Source organism: Jaculus jaculus, chromosome 1 (assembly GCF_020740685.1).
Source record: "Jaculus jaculus isolate mJacJac1 chromosome 1, mJacJac1.mat.Y.cur, whole genome shotgun sequence".
NCBI lineage: Eukaryota > Metazoa > Chordata > Mammalia > Rodentia > Dipodidae > Jaculus > Jaculus jaculus.
Window position 1 is genome coordinate 291,968,855 of NC_059102.1, and position 22,150 is coordinate 291,991,004.

The 22,150-nt window shown below is 42.8% G+C and overlaps 1 protein-coding gene across 3 annotated transcripts in view; it reads right to left on the reverse strand.

Annotated features, from left to right (window-relative positions):
- Positions 1-20,167, reverse strand: part of Hmcn1 (hemicentin 1) — a 453,131-nt gene extending 432,964 nt beyond the window's left edge. For all 3 annotated transcript variants that reach the window (XM_045142289.1, XM_045142294.1, XM_045142284.1), the window contains exon 1: positions 19,719-20,167. In XM_045142289.1, the coding sequence (XP_044998224.1) occupies positions 19,719-19,986 (268 nt within the window). In that variant the 5' untranslated portion in view covers positions 19,987-20,167. The remainder of the gene's footprint in view (positions 1-19,718) is intronic.
- Between the last annotated feature and the right edge of the window lie 1,983 nt (positions 20,168-22,150).

Sequence of the window (22,150 nt, forward strand, 5' to 3'; positions counted from 1 at the left end):
AATGATGCAGTTTTTAAATTCTTTTTAAATATTTTATCTATTTATGAGAGCGACAGAAAGAGGCAAATAAAGAAAGAGAGAGAGAGAATGGGCACACTAGGGCCTCTAGTCATTGGAAACCAACTCAAGACACATGTGCCACCTTGTGCATCTGACTTCATGTGGGTACTGAGGAATCAAATCCGGGTCCTTAGGCTTTGCAGACAAGTGCCTTAACCATTGGACCATCTCTATAGTCCCCAATGATACAGTCTTTGAGTTGCCCATGCTCTTATAAGTAACCCTTCAGCCAAGCTCCAAGAAGGAACTCCAATGAACTCATGGCTTCACCATGCTGGTTATGGGTGGAATATTTTCTTTTGTCTGTCCTTGCTGCCTATCTGGAACGAACAGATGCTTATTCATGTCCAGGAAAAGGGATATGTGTTTTTCAACACACCCAACATATTTATAAAATAATAACTGAACAAATTGGCTCACCTGGGAAGTCTCAACTACTTTGAAAATAAACTGAAACCCACATTTTCAAATCCTTGCTGAAATAGTAACATTTTGGACAGAAATTTTAGTTTTCAATAACCTGATTTGCCAAGTATTTCAAGTACTTATTTATTCTCCTTGTCTGAGATTCTGTATCACTTGACTATTCCCTTCTCAGTCTCTCCAGCTTCTGCTAGCAAACCTCCTCCTCAGAGTCTCTAAGGATGGACTCAAGGTTTTTAGATTCCATGTAGAAGGAAGAATCTGTGTACATCTTATTTTACTTAGCATAATGAAATGCTGGTTAATCTACACTGCCACACATAACAGAATTTGCCATGTTTTTAAGGCTGAACAGTTTACTATGTCTATGTGCCATGCTTGTTTGTTACAGTGTTTAGTGTTGAAGTCAGGGCCTTACACATAGCAAGCAAGTGCTCTATCACTAAGCTAGACCCTCAACCCTGTTTCATGCTTTCATTTTCTATTCATCAATGGATGGATAGACACTCAGATTAATCTCATAACATGGCAATTATAAATAAAGTTTCAATAAAACATGAATATACTTGTCTCTTCAACATACTAGTTTAAAAACCTCAGGACAGATATCCCAAAGGTAAAATTGTTGGATTGAATTTTCAATTCTATTTTTATATTTTAGAGGAACAATAGTTGTTCATAATGGCTAATTTATTACCCTACCAATTGTGCATAAAATTTCCCTTTGCTACAGCTGTTCCCAAGGAATATTGTCTTTAGCTTTTTAATAATTGTTATCCTGATAGGCATGAAGTGATATTGTAGAAAAGAACATACTCTTAAATAATAGGCATTATAAGTATAAATGCAATGAAAATCATAAAGTATTTAGAATGAAATGATAACACAAATACAACAAATCAAAATCTTTAAAGTAATATAAAGTGATTCATATTAATGTGTTAAAGTTAAAAGCATTTAAATATGGGCCTTATAAATAAAATGGTAGGGTTGGAGAAATGGCTCAGTGACTAAAGGCACTTGCTTGTAAAGCCTGATGGGCTGGGTTTGGTTCCCCAGTAGCCATATAACGCAATATGCAAAAAGTGGCACATGTATCTGGAATTCATTTGCAGTGGCAGAAAGACCTGGAATATCTATGCTTTCAACTTCCCTCCCTCCCTCCCTCCCTCCCTCCCTCCCTCCCTCCCTCCCTCCCTCTGTCCCTCTCTCTCTCTCTCTCTCTCTCTCTCTCTCTCTCTCTCTCTCTCTCTCTCTCTCAAAATAAAATAAATTAACAAGAAAGGTAAAATTAAACATTTAATTTTACAAGTAAATATGAACCAACAGAACAAAACAAAACTAAGTATTTGTAGAAGCTAAAAAGTAATAAGAAAAAATATACCACAAATTAAAAGACAACAAAGGAGAGATCATAAATAATGGGAAAGGAAATTTGGGAGCTAAGAATCATTCAGTGCCATGCATGTTGCTAAATGGTAGACTGACTGCCTAGTACGTGCACATACGCAGCACCTGGGTTCACCCACCAGTACCGCCAAAAGAAAACATCCTCAAGAATTTAATACAAACTTTAAAATTTAATTCCTTTTTTTTTTTTCTCTCTCTCTTTCCGAGGTAGGGTCTCACTCTGGCTCAGGCTGACCTGGAATTCACTAGGTAGTCTCAGGGTGGCCTCGAACTCTAGGCAATCCTCCTACCTCTGCCTCCCAAGTGCTGGGATTAAAGGCGTGTGCCACCACACCCGGCTTTTAAGTCCTTATTCTTTACATGCACTTTTTCTAATCTAATAATTTTATGAGTAAATATAATTTTTTAAATTTATTTTATTTATTTATTAGTGACAGAGAGAGTGTGTGAGAATGGGCACACCAGGGCCCCAGCCACTATAAATGAACTCCAGTCGCATGTGCCACCATGTGCATCTGGCTTATGTGGGACCTGGAGAATTGAGCCTGGGTCCTTCGGCTGCACAGGCATGCACCTCCACCACTAAGTCGTCTCTCCAGCCCTGTAATTCTTATTCTTTTTAGTGATAGCAAACTAAGGCTTTGGGAATGAATAAATTACTAATGTCTAACTTATATCTAATCTAATCAGTATTGTCCTAGTTGATATTACAATCCATTCACTCAAAACTTATGCCATTTTTTTGTACTAAAAAAATAATATTTTGTCAAAATAAATCACGATTGGGGCTTGAGAGACAGCTCAGCAACTAAAGCACTTGCCTGTTAAGGCTAACTACACATAGGCACAAGGTGGCACATTCATCTGGAATTTGTTTGCAGTGCCTAGAAGCCCTGGCATACCCATCCCTTCCCTTTCTCTCTCTCTCCTCTTCCCCTAAAATAAATAAATAAAATATTCATTAAAAACTAACTAAATAAACCACTATTAATTTTGACTGTAACATGGAAAGAATAAAAAGGAGTGGAGTTATCAAAGGCATGGCAGTCACAACAAATATAGAAAGGAGTCTCAACATTAAGAAAAATTAAACTTCTAATTGGTCAGAACAATTTCTTTGGAGACTTAAAATTATGAAAATTCTTTTAACTATAAAGGAGAAGATGCCTTACACAGGAGACATTCCAATTCTGGGTGTGGCTGGGGAGAAAAATTCTAGATAAAAAAGTAATGATCTGATAAAGGTAGCAGTAAGAAAGCTCACCTAAGAGGAGCAAGGAAGCGCTCAGGGGAAGAGCGACACAATAGAAATGAGGTCTGTTGTGTGCTCTAGCCAAGGCTTTGAAGTAGAAATAATCTAAACAAAAGGCAAAACAGATTGCATTCTCAATCTTGTATTCCACATAGCACAATTTGCTTTTAGAATTCTGTCGTCTAATGCTTAATGATACAATGTATTTTCTTGGCCTTCTACTTGAAGACATAAAGATTAGATGATATAGATATAGATATGAATATAGATATAGATACAGATCGATATATATAGAGATAGATGATATAGACATAGACATAGATATAGATAGGCATGCATCTGTAGTCTGTTTGCAGCGGCTAAAGACCCTGGCATACCCATATCCTCTCATTCTCATTCTCTTTCTCTCTCTCTTTGCTTAAAAATAAATTAAAATATTTTTAAATGATACTAAAGTTAATATTTCAACATCATCAAAAACAGACCAAATAGTAGCTCTGTTAAATGTCATTCTTGAAAACTAAAAATCATGAACTTCTTTTTTTTTTTTTTTATTTATTTGAGAGCGACAGACACAGAAAGACAGATAGAGGGAGAGAGAGAGAGAATGGGCGCGCCAGGGCTTCCAGCCTCTGCAAACGAACTCCAGACGCGTGCGCCCCCTTGTGCATCTGGCTAACGTGGGACCTGGGGAACCGAGCCTCGAACCGGGGTCCTTAGGATTCACAGGCAAGCGCTTAACCGCTAAGCCATCTCTCCAGCCCCATGAACTTCTTAATGAGAATTATTTCAAGGATTTTAAAAGGCCCATTTTTTCTCCATAACTGCCAATGTGAAGTCTGTTCCCATCCAAAGTGAACAGAGATTAGAGTTAAAGACGCTCCCTGATACAGACATTTTTTATCAGAAATTTATAGAATGAACTGTGTGTCTCTAGCAAAAGACATAAAGAGTTTGGTATTTTTAATGTCAATTACTGAGTGCTCTGCTATAGGCTGAATTGTGTCCTCCAAAAATTCATGTCAAAAATCCCATCCCTTGGCACCTCAGAACGGAACCATGTTTGGAATAAGGTCATTTTAGATGTAAGTAGTTAAAATGAGGTCATAGTAGAGTATGGTAGGCCACTAATCCAGAATGATGAGTAAATAGAAAGAAAGAAAGAAAGAAAGAAAGAAAGAAAGAAAGGAAGGAAGGAAGGAAGGAAGGAAGGAAGGAAGGAAGGAAGGAAGGAAGGAAGGAAGGAAGGAAGGAAGGAAGGAAGGAAGGAAGGAAGGAAGGAAGGAAGGGAAGGAAGGAAGGGAGGAGGGAACAAAGAAAGGAAAGAAGGAAAAAGGAAAGAAAGAAAAAAAGCCTGACACAGCAGAGAAAATGCTCCATGAAGATAAAGGCAGAGGTCTGCCTAATACATCCACAAGCCAAGAAATGTTGAAGACTGCAACACACCGTGAAAGAACCTGGGGAACATCACGGAGCAGATTTCCCCCTCACAGCCTCCAGAAGGAAAGAGCCTTGCCACCACCTTGACTTGGACTCCCAGCCTCCAGAATTGTGTCAGAAACGTTCTGTTTATCACCCTGTTGGTGGGCTTTTGTTATAGCCTCCTTAGGAAACATACAGTGGTCCCTTTGTCCTGCCTTCCTGAGCACATGTTCTCAATGTCACACATCTATCGAAACAAAATAAGATGACAAATAAAAAGAACTTATGGAAAGCTACTTCTTTTCAGGAAATGTTGCATGGTTTGTGAGTTTATATAAGCCTCAGCTACCAGATAAAGTAAAGATCTGTGTGTGTGTGCGCACACATGCACATGTATAATGCATGTGCCTCAGTTCTTGGTCGATAAAAATGACTTTAGGGCTAGAGAGATGGCTTAGCAGTTAAGCGCTTGCCTGTGAAGCCTAAGGACCCCGGTTCGAGGCTCGGTTCCCCAGGTCCCACGTTAGCCAGATGCACAAGGGGGCGCACGCGTCTGGAATTCGTTTGCAGAGGCTGGAAGCCCTGGCGCGCCCATTCTCTCTCCCTCTATCTGTCTTTCTCTCTGTGTCTGTTGCTCTCAAATAAATAAATAAATTATTTTTTAAAAATGACTTTAAAAACTAAATGAGCCAGGCGTGGTGGTGCACGCTTTTAATCCCAGCACTTGGGAGGCAGAGGTAGGAGGATCACTGTGAGTTCGAGGCCACCCTGAGACTACATAGTGAATTCCAGGTCAGCCTGGGCTAGAGTGAGACCCTACCTCAGGGAAAACAAAAAGAAAGAAACCTAAATGGTAGCTGTTATTAGGAATAAAACGATGCCACTAAACACCTGTCACACTGGGTGCACCCCATCTAGGGCATTCTACAACTCTCTTCATCGTTGTCAGCTGCCTCTTACAGATATCTCAGTAAGTATTACTATATAAAATTTTGTTGCCTGACTCACTGTCTTCCTCACAAGACGAGGAAAATGAGGTGATTCCTCAAGAGTCTGCCAGCCATTTTGCCTCAGAGTTGCCAACAGCTGACTTCATAGGCTCCAACTATCCCAGGGTCTAAAACAGTATCTTAAACATATACCAGAACCTCAGCTGGAATTTCGTAGCCGTTGTATCTCTGCCTGCTTTCGCTCACCATCATCTGTGGTTACAGCCCAAATGCAAACCACTCATCTCTCTGATTCTCACCCTCTTTCCTCTCTCCTTTCACCATCTTTGTCTTAACAAGCTCTGTGAACTCCCAAACTGTCTTCTTACAGGAACCCTCCATCAACAACTCCCATTTCCGCTGAGACAAAATTCTCTCTTGATGGTACCCTCTTCTCCGACTGCCCTCCCCAGTGGAGTCTGGTCAAGGTCGGGAGGCAGATCAGCACTTTATCAACACCTGGCACAGTATTTCTCCACTTGACCTGAGCCAAAAGGACAAGAAGTTATGCCCATGATGTCTCTGCCATAAGAGAAAACATGTGTCACTCTGAGGGACGTGACATTTATGACATCTGCTAGCCCCTCTCCATTATGTACCGCCTTTTAAAGATTTCTCAGTAATTTTTACTGAATAAAATTTTCTGCCTCGTGCAATGTGTTCCTCATTACTTTTGGCTGTTATCTGGGTTACAATAACATCCACATTCAACTCTGATGCCTCGAGTTCCTTGATCTCAATTCCATTGTCATCATTTTAATTAGTCCTTTTCTACCCAAGTATTTTATGATCAGTCACTTCAGCTATTTAGCAATAATCAATTTCATTGTCATACTGTTCCTCATATGGGAAATTCGCTAACCATATCCTATTTTTCCTTCTCTTGGCATGTATGTGTGTGGGAAAGGGGTTGTATGTGCAGTGTATGCACGTGTGTGCACAGATGCATGTACCTGTGCACGTGTGTAAGGAGGCCAGAGGACAATCACTCTTCCACTTTATTTCCTTGAGGTGAACTGGAGTTACAAGCATGTATTACTAAGCAGTTTTTTTTTTTTTTTTCTTTTACATGGGTGCTGGCGATTGAATTCAGGCTCTTTCAGGCCATTATGTTTGTACACCAAGTTCTCTTAACTTCTGAATCACCTCCCAACCCTCCTCAATATTCTATTTTTTAAGTCACAGTGCTTAACAAAATCCAGGTACTGAACCAAATGAGTGGTCAAGCTCAGTTGGCAATTATGCTAGGCTTCTAAAAGCTTCTAGAGAAGTCACAATGTTACATGGCACCCAGGCAAAACAAAGTCATCTGTTGAGCCATGTACCCTGGAGAATCCTCTCCAAGGTATCATCAGCATCTCCTTCCAAAACTCTACTTTTATCAAGTAATTAACTGTATTTCCTGCAGAAAGGGTTCCATCAGACAGGAGCTTTTCTATTCACCAACACCCTGATACATCAGGGTCAGGAAGTTGATCACCACATCCCCACATACCACCTTCTTCGTGACCCTGACTTGCTAGGGTCTGCACTGCTCTTTTCATATGGAGCCAAACATCTGCTCTTGCCAACAACTGGTTCTTCTTTTCATCCCTTCTTTGCTTACTCCAAGTCCTGGTTCTATAAATTACTTATTGTCTCTGGCATTTTGTATTTTTTCACTCCTTTTCAAAAGTATTTAAACACTCTTTCCTCCTTGCCATCTGAAAAAAAAAAAAAAAAAGATATTCTTCTACAATTCCAAGACCTAACAGCACATTAAGAATTGTGTAAGAGATTTTGGACATCCATTATTATAGTTAATCCTCACATAATCCTTACAAAGTAGGTCATATTAAACACAAAAATCATAGAGCAAGTCGTTGGCAGAGCCACGCTTCCAAGCCAGGCATCTGATCCACAGCCTGCTTTTACCTACTATGTTATATTTTAAAAAATAAGCACACTGGGCTGGAAAGATGGCTTAGCGGTTAAGCGCTTGCCTGTGAAGCCTAAGGACTCCGGTTCGAGGCTCGTTCCCCAGGTCCCACGTTAGCCAGATGCACAAGGGGGCGCACTCGTCTGGAGTTCGTTTGCAGAAGCTGGAAGCCCTGGCGCGCCCATTCTCTCTCTCTCCCTCTATCTGTCTTTCTCTCTGTGTCTGTCAAATAAATAAATAAAAAATAAAAAAATAATAAAAAATTAAAAAAAAAAAATAAGCACACTGGACTCCCCAGATTTGTTTCTTTGCCTGCCACTTAAGCCTTCTAACTCCACAACCCCAGTGAAGCGGGGGTTTTATCACCTTAATATTCCTTAGCCTTTACTTTTTGTAATGTCATGAATGGACAGAGTTGACAACTTGCTTAAAATTCACAAGTTGCAAGAATTCCAAACACTGCTCATCCTTGTGACTCTTTTCCTTGACCTGCCTCTTCAGAATCATCTATGCACACCCCTTTTTCTGCCTCCTAAATGTTTGTGTCCTCCACAGTTCTATCATTTTTCTTCTCAGTCTACACTCTCCTTAGATGATCTCAATTATTCCAATCGTTTCAACTGTCATCTAAATAAGTTTCAAGTGGACAGAATAGCTGCTTGGCACATTCAACTAACACTGACAGCTGGAAATGCTGGGAGTGATACCTGGAGACAGACAGACCACCCAAACAGACCCACCAGGGAAACATTGACCATGATAAATTTGCCATCATTAACTCGGATCTGGCTCTTGGACTTGCAAACTCGGAAACTTGAGCATGACACTGTCAGAGTATTTTAAACAGTGGAGGCTGATGTATACAACTTCTGTGCCAAAATGTGAGTTACCAACGAGGAATATGATTGTCTAGTGAACCTGATGTATGTGTCCGTCTGACCAGAGCATTCTCTCCTCACAAGGAATGACATGAGGTTAAACTGTCAGAAAGCTGTCGAGTGTGGGTGCAACCAGACCAAGGACAGTTAATTGTACAGTGCTAATATATAATGACATCATTACATATTTATAAGGAAAAACAGTCCATCACCACAGTGGAATCCTAGTTATTCAAGGGTAGAATAAATTAACACTTTGAATTCTAGTTGGAACTTGGTTATGCATAGCTGGAATGTGTCTCTGTGACTATTTTCCAATTGCTGTCCTATAAACTTCTGGTTGATGTTTACTTTGGACAAGTTACTATAGAAGATGCCATCAAGACTGACTAAGCATGGGAGTGACACTGCCTTTTAGAGAAAAGTCTTCATATCTCATCTTTGCTATTGAATGCTAATTTCATATTTTTTAACTTCCAGAAGGCAGTTGTATTTATTTCTCTCATAGTCTTAGGACTAAGTCTAGTCCACCAGACTTCCTTAATAACTTATAATTCTATCCTCTAACCCCGATGGCCAGGTCACTTCAAGATTTCCCTTCTGACTTGCTGCGATGACCTCACAGCTCCTCTGCTGGCTCTGAGGATTCCTGTGTTGAGCCAAGAGATAAAGATCTAAAGTGAAAAGCCGTGGTCACTCTCGCCTGTAATCCTTCCAGGTTCCCCACAGCTTCCAACATGGACTCCAAACTCCTTAATGTTTTCTTTCATTAAGCCACTTTTATTCATGAACTTTCCTTAAATTTCACTCTAGATAATGCTTCTTCACACACACACACACACACACACACACACACACACAGCCCCTGCTTGAATTCAGGATTAGGTGTGCTGGGCTCACTCAGCACCTTGTGTTTCTTTCCACTACAAAACGCCCTGTACTATAATTTCCCATGTCCTCCTCCTCACAGACTGTAGTGTCCCCTCTACTTCTGAATCAACACTCCCCACATACTCCTTGGTAAACAGTAACAAACTTATGACTGACAAGTGAGTAAAGAAATGTGGATGAGGGAATGAACAACTCTTCTCTTGCTGGTTTTCCTATTTTGATAAGGCGGTGATCGGAGGCTCAGAGGGACAATGTAGTAAGGAGTCTGCTTCTCAAACATTCAGCACATTAGAAAAATGCTAAAATTGAACAAGCTTGAACTGTCCTTTTGTCTGTAGGTCGACATATAGCTAAGTCAACAAGCAGACATTTCTTCTGCTTAAGTTTTTCATCTTATTTTGTAAATATTGTACTGGTTTGTGTGTTCTTTTCTGATACCCGTCTCTCTTTCGATATTTATAGACGAATGTGAGTCTGAGCAGCACATTCTCTCCAGAGTGCTTTGAGTTACTGTGGTTCTGGTCGTTCTGACAGAAGGTCTCGTTCTAGCCCAGGCTGACTTGTAATTCACTATGTAGTCTCAGGCTGGACTTGAACTCACAGCGATCCTCCTACATCAGCCTTCTGCATTCTGGGATTAAAACCATGCACCACCATGCACCAGGCTTATTCCAGAATACTTTTAAGTGACTTTCCTGTATATGGCTTCATTTTATCATGATACCACCAGTAAGATGGAGTTGATATTATTACACCTTACATTTGACATAGGTCCAGTCCATGTCTATTTTCTATTATTTCTACTATGTGCAGAGATGGGGAATCCTCACTGGGACTGTCAGGAAAAACTAAACCAAAGTAGAGAAGCCTATAGACTTGTGAGGAAAAAATACAGTGTGGTTGTCTTGTTTGCATTACTGTCCTAGCAAGAATTTTTCTATTCATTTTGTTTTAAAGTGATTTGGTTATTTCTGAGAAAAAAAATATATCCTAAGAAAACTTTCTTATCACAAAAGTCCTGGAGTGTTTCCTTAACGCTGAGTAAGTAGGTCTTGGCACACCATTCAGTCAGCTGAAGGCTCGCCACACACAGCAGTGATATTTCTCTCAATAAATCAAGTCCTACGTCCCATATCTTCCTCTCCCCTTTTTTTTTTGCATGTTAATGGGTGTGATGTATGTGTGTGCACGTATGCATTTTTTTGTATGCGTGTGGGCAGGTGCACGTGGAGGTGGAAGTCAGAGATCATTAGGTATCTCCCTGTATGTCTCTCCATTTAACTCTTTTTTTTTTTTTTTTTTTTTTTGGTTTTTGGAGGTAGCGTCTCACTGTAGCCTAGGCTGACCTGGAATTCACTATGGAGTCTCAGGGTGGCCTCAAACTCATGGCAATCCTTCTACCCCTGCCTTGCGAGTGCTGGGATTAAAGGCATGTGCCACCATGCCCGGCTTCCATTTAAGTCTTTAAGACACCATCTATCATTGAATCTAGAGCTCACTAATTTGGCTAAACTGGCTAGCCAGTAAGCCAGGTTCCCTGTCGCCTCCAAAGTGCAGGGCACATACCACCAAGCCCACTGGGACTGAGGGTCCAAACTCCAGTCTGCATGCATACACAGTAAGCCCCTCACCCACTGAGCCATGTCTCAGGTTTCCACCTACCTTTTTAAAGTCACTCACCTCTCACTGTGTTATGTTAAAATCATAGGATTTGGTAATATCAATACACTAAGTCTACAGAGAGTGAAAAACTGATTTAGCAAGATGAAATGGTTTGCTTAAATGACGTGATTAAGGAAGAACACATAACTCTTCCATCCCAAATCTGATGTTTATTCTACTATATTACATCGGCATTTTGAAAATACTGGTTGAATAATGTGTCTAGACCAGTCATGAATCAAGCGACCATTCCAATAGTTACACATGGAAATAGAGTTATAGACTTTCAGTCTCTCTTCTCCATTCTCTTCAAGGCTCTCCATACAACCTTCTCTTTGTGAAATTCCTTCTTTTTTAATACTTATTTTTATTCATTTATTTGAGAGGCAGATAATGTTTTGTTTTGTTTTGTTTTTTTTTGTCCAGGACCTTCTGCCACTGTAAATTAACTCTAAATGCATATGCCACTTGGTGCATCTGGCTGCACGTGGATGTTGGGGAATCCAACCCAGACCATCAGACATTGCAAGTATGTGCCTTTAACTGCTGTGTCACCACTCCAGCCCTAAGCTTCTTGAGTCAAAAATGGCTTCCACATTGCTAAACTGATTAGATAATTTTCAATTCTTCTCTCTCCTGAGCAGTCTTGTTAGAATTGGAATCTTCATTTGCCTTCTACGGTGACAGTCTCTTCTGCCTCTATCACTTTAGATTATCTGGTTGCTTTGTTGGTCAATCCTGTTCTAACTGGCTAACAATCCTGGTGACCCAGGGCTGAGTCCTCAGAACATTTCTCTTGTCCATGTACAACCAGTGCCTTGCTGGTCCTGTCTAGTCAGATGGCCCTAAATATCATCTCCATGTATGCTCATGGTCCCCAAATTTATGTGTCTCATTCATAACTGGTCCTTGAACTCTAACGGATCCAATTGCCTTCTTCCATCTCTATGGATAGCAAAAGGCATCTCAATCTTTAACACATTTTAAAAAAAAAACAAAAGTTTACCTGGGCATGGTGGCTCACATCTATGATCCCAACATTTGGAAGGCTGAGGTAGGAGGGCCAATGTAAATTTAAGGACAGCCTGGACTACAGTGAAACTCTACCTCAATAAGTAAGTAAATAAGCAAATAAATATATAAAAATAAGTGAATTCCCTCCCTTTCTGAAACCTACCTGTTGCAGTCCGATTCGCATTGCTGGTAGAAATCACCCAACCAAGAGCAGCTTCTGGGAAAAAGAGGTTTATTTGGCTTACAGGCTCGAGGGGAAGCTCCACGATGGCAGGGGAAAATGATGGCATGAGCAGAGGGTGGACATCACCCCCTGGCCAACAGAAGATGGACCACAGCAACAGGAGGGTGTGCCAAACACTGGCAAGGGGAAACTGGCTATAAAGCCCATAAGCCCGCCCCCAACAATACACTCCCTCCAGGAGGCATTAATTCCCAAATATCCATCAGCTGGGAACCTAGCATTCAGAACACCTAAGTTTATGGGGGACACCTGAATCAAACCACCACACTACCCTAGTTCATTCTCCACTCCAGGATATAGTCCTGCGAGATCCTGCTGCTTGACCAAATCTATGTTGTCTTCTGTTTGCCTCCTTGGACCCCACATCCAGTCAGTCAGCAAATCTGATTCATTTCCTTGTCAAAATATACACAAACACCAACTGTTTCTGAAAATTTTCATAGCTACCAGCTTTCACACAAGGTATTCAACAGTTGTCTATTGAGTTTCCCCACTTCTACCCTTGCTTAACTTCAGACTTCTCCTTAACAAGAGGATGGTGATGCAGATAGATACATCCGATCATGCCACTGCTCTATTTAAAGCTCTGAAACGGCTCCCCCGTCTGTTGCAGTCAGCTTCACATTGCTGGAATGAACATCCAACCAGACACAGTTTATGGGAGGAAGAAGGTTTCTTTCAGACTTAGAGTCCAGGAAAAGTTTCATCAAAAGAAGCTGGCTCCCTTTCATCAATGCAAACAGTGAAAAACATCACCAAAAGCTAGCACCACAAAACACAAACAGCCAGAGCTCAAACTCAATTTTTTTTTAATTTTTTTTTTGTTCATTTTTTATTTATTTATTTGAGAGCGACAGACATACAGAGAAAGACAGATAGAGGGAGAGAGAGAGAGAATGGGCGCGCCAGGGCTTCCAGCCACTGCAAACGAACTCCAGACGCGTGCGCCCCCTTGTGCATCTGGCTAACGTGGGACCTGGGGAACCGAGCCTTGAACCGGGGTCCTTAGGCTTCACAGGCAAGCGCTTAACCGCTAAGCCATCTCTCCAGCCCTCAAACTCAATTTTAAAAGAACTCAAGGGGCTACAGAGATGTCTTAGTAGTTAAGGCACTTCCCTGCAAAACCCAAGGACCTAAGTTTGAGTCCCCAGTACCCATCTAAAAGCCAGATGCACAAGGTAGCTCATGTATCTGGAGTTCATTTGCAGTGGCTAGAGGCCCTGGAGTGCCCACTATCTCTCTATCAACCCCTTCATCTCTTCTGGAAAAATTAAATTAAATATATTTTAATAAAACATGAGTCTACGGGGCCATACATTCAAATTATCACATTTTAAGTACCACACCATCTCACTCATTATACAAGCTGAAGTCACACAGGCCCATGAGCTCTTTCTGGCCTTACAAGGTGTCTGAGCTGACCTGCTAACTTCACCCTGTGATGCCCTGTGCACCAGACACTACGGTCTTGAACATGTCAAGATGCTCTTGCCATAGGGACTTTTAATTATTGTTCATTTGCCTGTAAACATCTGTCCCCGATAGGCTCATTGTTCCATGATCCATCATCCTCAAGACTTTGATCAAGTGAAATGACTTCTTTCCAAGCTTCCCTGGCCACAGTACTTAAAATTCTAATACCACTGACCCACCTCAAGCTCTTATGACTTTTTCCTACTTTTTGTTTTTTCCATAACAATTATTACCCTCAAGCATATCATGTACATTTTAATTATTTCCTTTATTGCCTGTGTTCTTCTTTCCAAGACAACGCAAAGCTCCCTGAGTACAGAAGTTTTTGCTTCATCCCCATTTGGATCCCCAGTGCCTGAAGCAAGGCCTGAAACATAGTAACTGGTGAATGAAGAACACAGACCAGTATGAAATATTCCAAGAAAGTTGTAGAAACATGACTATAACAAAGAAGAAAGAGACATTTTTCCAACTTATTAAAATACTCTGTCCATTTTCTATTTGGTACCTGTCCTACATATTAAAAGGAAATAAGAGGCTTACTGATAAAAGGACCTAGAGTTTTGAGAGACCATCAGCTCTCCCAAAGTTGTGTTCAGAAGAGGACAGGAATGAATTGTGAGGCCTCTAAAATCGCACAAAAGAAATAATACAGGGCTGGAGAGACGGCTTAGCGGTTAAGGCATTTGCCTGCAAAGCCTAAGGACCCAGGTTCAATTCCCCAGTACCCATATAAACCAGTACACAAGGTGGCGCATGCCTATGGAGTTCATTTGCCATGGCTGGAGGCTCCAGTGTGCCCATTCCTTCTCTCTCTCCCCCCCTCAAATAAATAATAAAATAACAAATTAATACATTTTACAACAGTTAGAAAACACATTGATGAATATTTGGAGAGACTGGAACTCTCATACTATAGATAAGAGCAGAACATGGTTCAGCTCCTCCAACAATTAAACCTCAGTGCTACCATGACCAAGCAACTTCACTTCCAAATGTACTCAATGTACACCCAACAGAAGTTATACTAGGCCCCTGCAGGCACTTATAAATGAATATTCCCAAGAGCATCATTCACAATTTGTGGAAACAACCCAACTTTCCATCATGAATTAGTGGATAAACAAAATTTAGTATGTTATACTTTGAAATATTAGTTGGTCAAAAAAAGGAATTAAGTACTGATGATGCATGCTTCACCAAGAATGAACCTTCAATTCAGAGCACAATGATAAAGTAAAGAAGCCAGTCACATAAATGACATGTTGTATGTGTATGATTCTACTCATCTAATGTCCAGAAAAGGAACATCTAGAAACACAGAAAAGTAGGCTAGTGGTTGCTTAAAAATGAGTGGAAAAGTTTAACCAGTGGATAGACTGATAGATAAAGTTCACAGGATTTCTGTTTGAGGTGAAAAGAAAGTTATAAAATTGAGTGTGATAATGTAGGAATATAATATAGATCACTGAATGATATATATTTTAAGCAGATGAATTGTTTGGTTGGTAAGGCACATCTCAATAAATCTATTACAAGTTAATACAGTAAATGTGACTTTGGAAGTACAAAATCACCTTCTCCAACTCCCATCAAAAGATTGGCTTTCGGGGCTAGAGAGATGGCTTAGTGGGTAAGGCATTTGCCTGCAAAGCCAAAGGATCCTGGTTAGACTCTCCAGGACCCACATAAGCCAGATGCACAAGGGGGCGCATGCATCTGGAGTTTGTTTGCAGTGGCTAGAGGCCCTGGTGCTCCCATTCTCTCCCTCTCCCTCTCCTCCTCTCTCACTTTCTCTCTCAGATAAATAAATAAATGAAATCTATTTTTTAAAAAAGTGTTGGCTTTCATGTCTGTGGCCACCGGCTGTCCCAGGCACCTCCTCCTAGTTTTTGTGTTCACTGGTTCTGCTGGGTCTCCACGTTCCCTGTATGAATGGTTTTATCAACTCACTATAAATGGGTTTGACGTCCTTCCTCCTGTATGTCTACGTCTTCCATATATTTTACACTTACCTAGGACTAGGGAGATGGTTCAGTGGGTAAAGGGACTTGCCATACAAGCATGGCAACTTAAGCCCATATAAAGCCAAATGCAGTATCATGTGTCTATAGTCCCAGCACTCTCATGGCAAGATTGGAGGCAGAGACAGGAAAATCCTCAGCAGTCATGGGCCAGTAAGACTGATACAGATATCAACAAACAACAAAAATACCTGCTCTGATCTCAGCTGTTGGGAAGCAAAGGTAGGAGATCGCCATGAGTACAAGGCCCCCCCGAGTCTACACAGTGAATTCCAGGTCAGCCTGGGCTAGAATGAAGCCTTGCCTCAAAAAAATAAAAAAAAGACCTGACTCAAATAAGCTGGAAGGCAAGAACCAGCACCTAAAGTTGTCTCTGACCTCTGTACATGAACTGTGGCACACGCATGAGCACAAATACACACACACACACACACATACACACACACACAGCTACACCAACCTATACAGACCTTGTTCCAGACTATACCGTCAGCCCCAGAACAATCATTTTCTTAGGCCTTGAGACTTCCATCAAAAGCCTTAGACTGTATCCCAGAACTTGCCCATCACTCACCTAGATAAATGTGACAGTAAATGTCAACAGACTACAAACAAGCAGGTCATTAACATAACCAATTAAATTCAATTCTACACATTCTTTCCATGTCAGTTGTTTCTTTCATACAAATATATATTAGGGACTATAAAAAAATCATTAAGTAAAACAAAAGAATCATAAATGTCACAGTTTATGGGCTGGGAAGATAGTTCAGTGGTTAAGAGTGCTTGCCACTTAAGCACAAGGGCCTTGTGGGTCAGAGACCACAAGTTCAAGTACCCATCACCTACAAAAAAGGGGGGGGGGGCTCGTAAGAGGGCTTAGCAGTTAAGGCATTTGCCTGCAAAGCCAAAGGACCTCAGTTCAATTCCCCAGCACCCACATAAGCTAGATGTACAAGGGGGTGCATGTGTCTGGAGTTCATTAGCAATGCCTGGAGGCCCTGGTGCATCCATTCTCTCTCCCCCTCTCTCTGCCTTTCTCTCTCTCTCTAATATGTAAGTAAAATTTTTTAAAAAGCTGGGCATGACCATGTAGTCTGTAGCCCAACTCTGCAGGGATGGGCAGAGAGATAAAAGAGTCTCTGGGGCTTGCTGGTGGCCAGCAGCTCTATATTGGAGAGATCCCTATTTCAAATAAATATATGAATGAGTGATAAAATAAGGGTACTCGACATTCTTCTCTGGTCTCTGCTTGGGGCACTCACATCTATACACACATGTCCATATGCCATATATCACAAATACCACATAACACACACATACTGTACACACATGCACATGCATGAAAAAAGAAAATTTCACATTTACAATTACCTTTAGGTATGTTCAGATCCAGTTCTCTTATTTTATAATTGAAGAAACTGAGATTCAAAGGGGAAAATTGACTTTTCTAATATCACTCAATACAATAGCCAATACCCCTTTCAAAGCTCTTCTCATTCCAACCAACCTGCTCATCAACTACAAAAGCAACGTAATACTTTTTTTTGTTTTTCAGGTAGGTCATGCTCTATCCCAAGGTGACCTGATCTGGAATTCACTGTATAGTCTCAGGCTGGCCTTGAACTCACAGTGATCATTCTACCTCTGCCTTCTGAGTGCTGGGATTAAAGCCATGTGCCACTAGACCCAGCAACAAAAACTCTTAATGAGTGTACACACAAACACATACACACAAACACACAAAGACAGAAAAGTCACATAAAAATAATACCACAATCTGTTAAAGCAAAATCAGTTACATATTTATAGTATACTTTAGCTTCCCTTTCTCCCTTTATTTTCAAAAATATTTTAAAGGCTGGGCATGGTGATGCACGTCTTTAATCCCAGCACTCGAGAGGCGGAGGTAGGAGGATCACCGAGATTACATAGTAAATTCCAGGTCAGCCTGAGCTAGAGTGAGACCCTACCTTGAAAAACCAAAAAAAATGAAAATAAAAATTAAAAAAATTAAAGATTTATTTATTAAAGATGGCGGGGGGGGGATGGGCATGCCAGGGCCTTTAGTCATACAAATGAACTCCGGATGCATACACCACCATGTGCATCTGTCTTACATGGGACCTGGAGAAGAGAACCTGGGTTCTTAGGCTTTGCAGGCATGTGCCTTAACTGCTAAGGCATCTCTCCAGCCCTCAAAATATTTTAAATAGTGCTAGATAACATAAACTCTTGGTCCCTCTTCTCTATTTTAATCACAATAGGAATAGAATCAATAAGTATGTTGAGATATATACAATTTTATGAAATCAACTTAAGTTAATGATTTTCTCATAATTTAATTCAAAAAAGCTCTAGTTTTATTAGCCATTGGTACTTAACAAGCCAAGTTTTCCCCGCTTTTAATCATGATTGCTAAGCTATAGGAAAGTTAACTATAGTAATGTGCAAACTCTCCCATTTGTAACCCAATGGGAGACAGCAACACACCACAAGATAATTTAATATAATAATTTTCATCACTTTAAAATACTATAGTCCATTTTCCATTTGTGACTTAAGAAAAAATGTCTATTTTATACAGCAACATAATTTCAGAAAGTCTTTTTGGAAGAAAGCAACTTGTGCTACGGATCAACAAAACCAATTTTTGCTTTTTATTTTCACCCACTTCAGAGTCAGCTTCATCCGTCAGAAGAAATGTATTTGGGCTACTCCAAAATAACAAAATAACTGCATCCCATGTGACACGCTCACGGTTTACATACTGAAATGCCATAGGACGCGAAGTGTGAGTCCGCAGGTCCAGCAAAGAACCATCCAATTCTTCATCCAAATATAAATGCATCTTGTGTTTGCTCATGTGGAAATACACGTGAAGACTCCTCAAAAGTAGCTTATTGTCTTTGTCATTGAAGAACATAACAGCCCAGAAAGTTCTAGTTCCCTTTAAATTCATCCCAGTGAAACCTACCCCATTTTATGACTAGCCATCACTATTACTTGTATATATTTGCCAAATGCACAAGGCAAGAATTTGAGATTCTCAGCCCTCTGCTCTCCTTGTGAGGTGTGTCAAAGTCTGGCAAAGAATTTCCAAAGCAGGAAAAATGTTGGAGAACAGTGGGGGAGGACTTTTAAGAAACCGCTGCTTTATTTCTTCATCCGGGCAGCAACTCATGCTAATGAAACTCAGGTGGACACTACACAGGACACCCCGGGGCTCCCCCTGTAATGCTATCCTCGGCGATGACAATGAGAGCTCCTAGGCGCCTCACAGAGAGGTGCTACTTTAAAGAGAAACTAAAGGGGGGAAAAAAGTAAATAGGATCATATTACAGTGGAGTAGGTGAAGCCCATAGCTGTAGGGCACAAAATAAACTTTTTTTTTTTCTTTAACTACCTTTAAAAAGCAGACATACAAAATCGCAAGTATGTCTACTGCATGAGACATGAACATATATGTTCACACACGTCCGTGAATCTAAGGACAAGCCGGTGCAGAGACGACAAAATGGAAATGAATGGCTTCTGACTCTCATTTTCCCGTTCAGCTCCACTAGCAGTGACTTACAGACTGGCCTGTGTGGCACACAACATGTCTGTTTCCCTGAGTGTGAGACTCCGTGCGCTTGCAAACCTCCGTGTTGGCTGTTAACCTTCGGTCAGTGGGCAGCGCTGCTGAATACCGTGTCCAAGTGCCTTCGCAGTGGAACAGGCTTCAGCTTTCAAAGGAAAGCCCGCTAACTGATTTTGTGTCTGCTGCCGGAGATTCTTAGCGCTGACCCTTCCTAAGGCCACATTTCCATGTTTCTGCAGTACTGTGAAAGCTCCTTCAACAAGAAGTCGTTCACCACACCAAGGCTCACACTTAAGGAGGTATCAGAGAGCAAACCCAGATGTCAGCTAGTGATTCTTTGTTATAACTGTATTCGGTATTACAACTGTATGGGGGGGGGGGGCCTTTAGAAACTTCCTGACCATCCAACTATTTGATAAGTAATACCATCATCGGAAGTAAAAACAAATGCAGAGAGAGAAGTCATTTCCCTTACCTGGATCGTGGAAGGGCACCAAAGCAAAGTTGAAAAGAGGTCTCTTAGGTCTTTTCAAAGACGTCTCCAAGATTTTGGAGGCCCCTTCAATCACCTGAACTAAGTCATCGTACATGGAGCCAGTCACATCAAACACAAAAGCCAACGTGGACGCCCCCTCCGGAATCTCCTGGGCCCGGCTCTGCGGCTGGGGGCTGGCATCCTGAGCCAGAGAAGCGTGGAGAAGCGCAAGCAGGAGTACCGTGTGGACAACTTCCCAGGAAAGCATTTTCCCCCCCTTTGCTTTCTGGCTTTTCCTTTTCTCTTGTTCCTTTCCCCTGAGCGCCTAAGCCCTATGCTTAATCCTCCACATCAGACCGTGGCGGGGTCGGAACCAGGCACCCGTTTGCAGGGAGGATGCGCTGGGGACCGTCCCGGAGCCCGACTCCCTCCAGGGGCCGAGCCGGGCAGCGCGGGGATGCGGCCGCTCGGGTCGGGACGGACGCGGCTGGCCGGGCGGCTCTAGCGGGCGGCGGGCGGCGCGCGGCGGCGGCGGGTGGCGGGGCGCGGGCGGCGCGCGGGGTCCATGCCCCGGGGAGCGGCTCGGAGGCTCGGCGCGGGGCCCGGTGCGCGGCGCTCGGCCGCTCGCTGCGTCTCTGCGCCCCGGGCCGGCAGAGGAGCCTCCCAACTTTCCACCGCGCGCCGCTCCGCCCGGCTCGACCGCGCCTCCTGATTGGCCGGCGGCCGGCCCCCTCCTCGCCCACCCCCCAAGCCCCCCCCCAGCCCCCACCTCCGGAGGGCGGCTCGTCCCCGGGCCGTCCCGGGGCTCCGTGCAGCCCCGCGGAAGCGCCGACGGGGGGTCGGCCCCACGGCTCCCGCCCGCGCCGCCCCCGGGCTCCCGAAGCCCCCCCTGGGAAACAATGGCTTTGGAGACTGAGTGGCCGGGACCCGAGGCCGGGCTCGTCGCCCGAGCGCGCACAAAGGGAACGGCGCGTCTGGCTAACGAGCGCGGCGCGGCCTCGGACGCCTCTCGCCTGACTGCGCCCCCCAAAGCCCGGCCGCCCCGGCCCAGCCTCCCGTCCGTCCCCCGGCCCCGCCGCGAGGGGGAGCCGGGAAACTCTCTCCGCTGCTGCACGGCTCTCGGATCTCCTCGGGGGGCTGCGGCTGGAGGAGAGGGAAAAGGGGGCGTGGGGGAGGTGAGCGGCTAGGAGAACCCCGAGACACTGTAGCGAGGATCCGCAGAAGGAAGCTGGGTGTCCCCAAAGAAAGCATGGACGTCCAGTGGGAAGAGTAGGGGCCGGGAGGGGGATTAGATGCCAGGAATTCACATTCAAGAGAAACCTGGTTTTTGTGCATTTCATTATCAATTTGCTGAGCAGTTTGAATCCTCTGCAGAGCGGGGTGAGGCAACATAGTGCCGTCTCACGTTTCCTTGGAAGGACCATGGGTCAGGTCGCAGGCAAAGGCCCACTGAAAGGGCGGTCCTCTTTGCGGCACTGTCTTGCCAATGCATAAGGAAACCGCACCATGGAAAACATTACAGTGTTTTTCCGATTCATAATTATTACATACATTACATGCTAATAACGGATGTAAGAGGGTAAGCAAAGAAAGTCAACCATGGGCCAATCATTTTTTGCTTCGTTTTAATAAGCATATTTCTTTCCTGGGAAAGAAGTTCAGGGCATTCAAAGAAGGATGTCTAGGCTTCGAAATCCGAGTTGGAGTGTGCATAGACCACCCATCCAACAGGGATGAGCCTGAGGAATGATCAGCTCCCTGGGGCTTTGTATAACCGGAACGGTCTTCCCTTTCAGACCAGGCAGCTGTGGGACCTGAGTTTATGATACCTATAAGTCATGTCACGTAAAGAAAGCACAAGGCCATTTGGGCTGAGTGGGAATACCAGGGGAGAGGTAATGAACATGCTTCCTTTCTGAGCAGTATTCGGAGAATGTTGCATGCTATTTGAGCAGCCCATGCCTTTGTTTATTTAAAAAAGAATTTCATTCTGAGTCTAGACACCTGAGCTATCCCAGGTGCTCAATGGAGGTGGGAGAGCCTAGCAGTTAAGAGTTCTGCATCAGATAGCCTGGCCTGTAAGTCCCACTGTGACACTTCATAACTGTGACCTTCAGCAAGCTGCCCAATGTCACTTGTGAATGGAAATAACGGAAGCAGTTACCTAAGAAGGACTACATGGTCCACAAATGTTCCAAGTGCACTTGAAGGGAATGTTGTTGAGATGACTGACCAATAAAAGCCCATTAGACCAATATATTTGCTAGTATTCAAATTTTCTATAATCTTACTGATTTTTACTGACTTGTGATCAGCTATTAAGAATGGTATTAAGGCCAAGCATGGTGACACACACCTTTAATCCCAGCACTCGGAGGCAGAGGTAGGAGGATCATCATGAGTTTAAGGTCACCCTGAGACTACATAGTGAA